Source organism: Balaenoptera ricei, chromosome 7 (genome assembly GCF_028023285.1).
Source record: "Balaenoptera ricei isolate mBalRic1 chromosome 7, mBalRic1.hap2, whole genome shotgun sequence".
NCBI lineage: Eukaryota > Metazoa > Chordata > Mammalia > Artiodactyla > Balaenopteridae > Balaenoptera > Balaenoptera ricei.
Genome location: NC_082645.1, coordinates 6128178 through 6134177, shown reverse-complemented (window position 1 = coordinate 6134177; position 6000 = coordinate 6128178). Strand labels below are relative to the sequence as shown.

At 34.0% G+C, this 6000-nt stretch overlaps 1 protein-coding gene across 1 annotated transcript in view; it reads right to left on the bottom strand.

Annotated features, from left to right (window-relative positions):
- Nucleotides 1-785: 785 nt before the first annotated feature.
- Nucleotides 786-6000, bottom strand: part of DPP10 (dipeptidyl peptidase like 10) — a 675810-nt gene continuing 670595 nt past the window's right edge. Inside the window, exons 25-26 of the mRNA XM_059927100.1 lie at nt 2412-2485; nt 786-920 (exon numbers count right to left, since the gene is read on the bottom strand). Of these exons, the coding sequence (XP_059783083.1) occupies nt 786-920; nt 2412-2485 (209 nt within the window). The remainder of the gene's footprint in view (nt 921-2411; nt 2486-6000) is intronic.

Here is a 6000-nt window from a genome sequence, read left to right as displayed (position 1 = left end):
CATCATATTTGGCTTATTAAACAAAGCATCCATTACAGACTGTAAAAGAGCGTTTCTTCTAATTCCTCAAAAGTTTATCCTTTGTAGCATGAATACATGTAAAGATAGATTGACTTCATATGCACACGTGTGTATACATATTGTGAGACATACCCCATGTGTTGATTTAAAGATATCGTATCTACTGATAACTGGTTGAACTTTGGAAGGTGCTGAAACCCATATTTCTACATGATCTGTGACCCATTTAAAAATGTCTTTTTATAAACAGAAATTACATAAAATACTCTGGTTTTTATTAACTGAATCTTTTCTTAAGCATAATAATAGACAATGAAGGAATTGCACTTATTTTAAAGGTACAGTAAAGTGTTAGATTGCAGCTCAGACATCAAAGATCAGGGACTGTAGTACTGATAAGTTGTGCATTATATGCAAAGATGACGGTGGCCATTGAAATTAAAATGAGAGCAACTAATTACAGAACCAATAGGGGGATAACAGAAGAAAACATGCACTACTCCTACTTTAATGCAAAACTAATTTCTCCCAGGAAACCAACCCTTTGACCTTTCTTACACAAAGAAACAGGTTCTGCACCCTTGGTAACACAGTAGACATGGACTTCTGTATTCAAATTCTAGTTCATTGTCTCTGAGTGTGCTGTTCCAGTGTCATCTCCTTAAGCTGCCCTTGAAATTCTGGAGCATCTACAATATTACAGTCTCTTGGTTAGGTTTCATTGAGCCTCAATATCCCCTTCAGTTCTATATAAATAGGGTCCTTTATTCATCTTCTTCTGGTTCCTGTGGTAATATGGGTATTTCTTCCTTTAAACAATCACTGAAGAATCTGAGGACTGTGCTGTAGAGATGATATTTGCTCTTCTCAGACACGTCATGGCCTTCATCTGGGTAGACCTAAGATATTGAAGGGAAAGGAGATTTAAAGTTATCAAAGCAAGTCTTCTTCCTCAGAACTCATTACTTTAGCCCCATGGCAACGGAACTTTGGAAAATAATATATGACCGAAATCTCATGTAATTCAACTCTGAGTTGTTCATGCGAAACTTTCCTTTTTTATTATAATCATATCAAAATCAACATTTGAGACAAAATACAATTTTATGCATTTATATTAGGACTTGTTGGCCAGAAAGTTAGAGCTTTCTATGTTCACATTGAACAAGGTGGCATTGACATCACCTTAACTAAATTTTAGATAGTTTTGTAAGTTCTTTCTCTGCCCCTTTGAAATGTATGTAAGTCTTCTTTCAGACTCTTGCCGGTTTTAAAACCCAGGAAATTTCTTTCTCAAGGACTTGGAAACCATCTCTTTGAAATGTAAACATTGAAAGAGAGACAGGACCCCTATCTCCCAGTCTCCAAGTTGTAAAACTACTTCCTGTCATAAAGATAAAAGAAATGTTTCTTAAGGCTGATTATCAAACACAGAAGGCAATGAGTCCCTCCACTGGGGCTCTTAAAAATGCTCCAGCCTCTTGTTTTAACAAAGTTGAGTTTAATCTTTCTCCCCTATTGCAGTAGTCTTGGATAAAGTTTTCCTTGTTTGTTTAATCTTGTGCAATGCAATTTTTACTTTGACAATGTCCTTCCAATATAAACGACATTAGTGAGTTTTCTAAAATATAAATGAAAATACTGTCATGTCAATTCCTGAGTGTAAAGTTTTTAGATGGTGCCTCATTTCCCTCTGAGTAAAGCCTCACAATCCTTTACACTGTCAGTGCCATGACCCTACATCTGTTTATCTCTACATCTTCATCTTTCATCATTCTAACCCTGGTTCCTGTGTTTTAAATATACTGAACCACTCTTAGTTCTTCCAAATGCTGAGGAAGTAAAACAATTTTTTTCCCTTCCACGACTCCTCCTTCAGACTGAAGTTCCTTGATGTGTAAAGTTATGTCCTGTTGACCCATTTAGCATAGATACCCCTGTAAAATAAATCCTTGATAAATATTTACTAAATATGGTTGAATGCAGAGATGTAAGTGACATAATGATGTTTTGCCCTCTCCTTTTTTTCTCATGTTATTTACTCAAAACTATTTTCCCCCACCTTTAATGATGAGTGATGGAAACTGACAAAAAGACAAAGGAACTAGAAGGAAAATAAAAATTATTATTTTAAAATAATTCATTATCAGTGATAGGAATAAAAGTCAGAGAAGAAAAAACCATTTTTGAAAGAGTTTATGCAATTCACATATAAAACATAAGGTGATCCACATTCTCATTGTAATTAGGAAATAAGAACACAATTTGGTAGCTGAAAGAAACAGTAAAAATGAAAGGGTGGGAGATGGAGTCATATAGAAGCTGTGTTCTGTATCTTACAACTAAAAAACCAAGGTAGAAAAACATATTTTTCTGAAAAACTAGCTTACCTGCATAGTATAATTCACTCCAGCTTTTATTAGGTGTTTGATTAATTCTGCTGAATGCTGGAAATGAACTTTTGCTGCAAGAAATTAAATTATGATATTTGAAGGAAATACATTTTTCAGAATCAGAACATTTTTATATCATTTTTTCAAAGAGATTACGTATTTATTTTCCAAAATTATCAGCAAATCGGATAACTCAACCAATTAGACTTTTAATGTCCCCGTTTAGTTTTAGGAAGGGGACAAATGGCAAATGTCAACAGGCTTTGCACTAGAAACTAAACAGAAAAAAGAATAATAACTGGAAAATCCATTTATGGATTTTTACTTTACATCCACTGCACATTTAAAAGACTGATACCTAGCTTTACCTGGAAAGCCAGTAGATACAATGGTAATAAAACTTTGAGCTTCACATTATAAAAAAATAAATTAAAACAGCAGTTTCGACTAAGTCTCTACTTTACAGAATGGTGATTAGATTTATTTTATTGCATATCATTTATTATTTGTAATTATTCATGTATTTTATACCATTATAACAATTTTAACACAGTGAACGCCTGTCTGGATAGTAATAGCAAACCAGCCTTCTATTCCTTTCTGAGGATTACTAGGGCCACTCTCAGACACTGGCATTCTGCCTTATATTAAATTAGAAAAGAATACCTCATGTTGAGAAAACAGCATACACATCTCATTACTCAAGGGCTAAATATTTAATGTGGACCATACTGGTTTCTCCTCTTTCCTTCTAGCTTCCTTCTCCCTGAACCTCAGTTCCAAAACTCTGAAATAAGCAGCACAGCAGCCGGGTGTGGGTGGTAGCACTGTCCCTAACTAGCTATAAAGACTTGGACAAATCACTTCAATTTTTTTGTGTAGCACTTAGCTCATATGCTGCCTTGGCAATACATTCCTATACTGTATATCTTCAAATTTCTGTAAATAACTTTTAAGCTCACATTTTTTGACTGTCTGTGTAAAACTAGGGTAGCCTTATCAATATTTTAAGCTTCTTCATTGCTCTAATGCTACGGTACTGATTAATCCTGCTACAGAGCAGACAATAAAAGACTCCAAATAATCATTTATATCTTTTTAAAAGTCTACCTATAATCTTTTCCAACATTCTCTTATTGTACTTAATGGGAAAATTACCATGCCATTTCTAAATTACTGTGCAAATTGCTCTGTAAATGTAAGCTACTAGAAATGTTAATAAATAGGGCAATGACTGAGATAAAATGATCCTTTATATACCTCATTTGTTTATTGCAGAAAACAAATTGAAAAGGACTCCATCATTCAGCTGCATGGATACAGCTGAAAAGATAAATGCATAAATGGATTTTCCAGTTATTATTTTTTTTTCTGTTTAGTTTCTAGTGCAAAGCCTGTTGACATTTGCCATTTGTCCCCTTCCTAAAACTAAATGGGGGCATTAAAAGTCTAGTTGGTTGAGTTATCCGATTTGCTGATAATTTTGGAAGATAATAATAATGGTAGTATTATAGTAGTATTGACTGAGTATCTATAATCTACCACTCCCATGTGGAATGTGTGTGTGGTGTATGTGAGTACATTTGTGTGTGTGGTGTGTGTGAGTACATTTGTGTGTGTATATGTGTGTGTGCAAACACACAGGTGTATTTTCTTTGAAGTGACGAGTGCTGAAGGTCTGCTTACATTTTATCAGGTAGGTGAAGTCCCAGGCCCATGACTGGATGAGTCAGGGAACAACATAATTTACCTTAATAATTACAACATATTAACAGAAACAACTGAATAACATTAATATATTACAGTGTGATGGCTAGATGTAAAATAATTTAACCTTGAATATAATTTATTCCCATAATTGAAGATTTAGAGCCAAGTGAGTAAGAGCCTCAATGCCTATTTCAAATCACCTTTCTAGTGAATCAATAGCTGTGTGATTTTCGGCAAGATATATAAACTCCATAATATTCATTTTCCCAATTTGTCAAATAACAAGAGAAGTAATACCTACTGCACAGTATTTTTGTGAAAAACAGATACTATGACATTAAAAGCTTTTAGCACATTTCCTAACATACAGTCATTACTTAATAATCACTATTTGTTATTACTATCAATGTATATGTAAGTTCTTAATACCTTAGAACAAAATTCTAATGTCCTTCAAAATGTTTATGTTCTCTTACATCATGTTTCATCTACAACAGGTATGGTATCATCTAAGTCTTTTTAAAAAAATTTATAATAAGTTTTAGATTTTCAGAAAAGTTGCAAAGATAGTACAGAGAGTTCCTGTATATCCCTTACACAGCTTTCCCTACTGTTAACATCTTACATTATTATGGTACATTTAGAAACATTTAGACATAGTGTTTCCTTAACCCCTTCTGGTCTATGATGATTTCTCAAACGTTCTTTGCTTTTGATGACTTTGGCAGTTCTGAGGAATACTGGTCAGGAATTTGGTAAGATGTTCCTCATTTGGCTTTGTCTGGGGTTATGCGTATTTGGGACAAGACCATATAGAGATAGAATGCCATTCTCATGAAGCCACATCAAGGTTACATACTATCTACATGACTTGTCACTGTTAATGCTGACCTTGATCACCTGGCTGAGGTGAAGTTTATCAAGCTTCTCTGCCATGAAAGTTACTCTTTCCCCCCCATTCCATACTGTACTCTTTTGAAGCAAATCACTAAGTGCAACACACTGTGAAGGGGGAAGGGAGGATAATTAAGCTTTGTCTCCTTGAGTTGGGGCACCTACATAAATGGTTTGGAAATCTACCTAAGGGAGATTTGTCTCTTCTCCCTCATTTACCTATTTATTCAAATATATACTATATGTATGTGTGTGTGTATATATATATGTATGGTATATATCAATATTGATCTAAGCTCTAATTTAACTGTGACCTGACATGCCTCAAAGTTAAGTTTGAGTGACAGCTGGTATTATCTTTGATATAAGGCCTTTTTAGTGATATTCTATGTAAAATGGGATAAAAATACTGAGGCAGGGCAGAGTGGACTGACAAAAACAAGTTTAAGATTTAGGAAATATTGCTTCAAGGCTTTGCTTCTCTTTGTTCACTTGCCAGGTAGCCTTGGATAAATCAGTTTCCTCCTTGAAATTGATTTTTCTCATCTGTGAATGGGGCTATAAATACTCAGCCCTCTGTTTTAAGATTTCACATAAAATAATAAAAAAAATTCTTTGAGTACCAAACAATTCATGTGAATATAAAATATTATTTATTACTAGTATTATCAATCACATTCATCTCCAATGTTTAAAATAATAAAAAATGAGAGGTGATATGAAAGCGCTTTTTTGGTTTTTGTTTTAAGTGGTAAACCTCATCAGAATATCATCTCAGTGCTGGCACCCATTTGCTATGCTGCTGTTTTCAGGTTAGTTTCCATCTGAGGTATGCTGAATAACACTGTCCTAGTAGTGACTAATAACCACATGTGGTTATTTACATTTAAATTAATTACAATGAAATAAAATGTAAAAATTCAGTTCCTCAGTCATACTAAACATGTCAAGTGCTTGAGAGCCACATGTGGCCAGTGGCTAC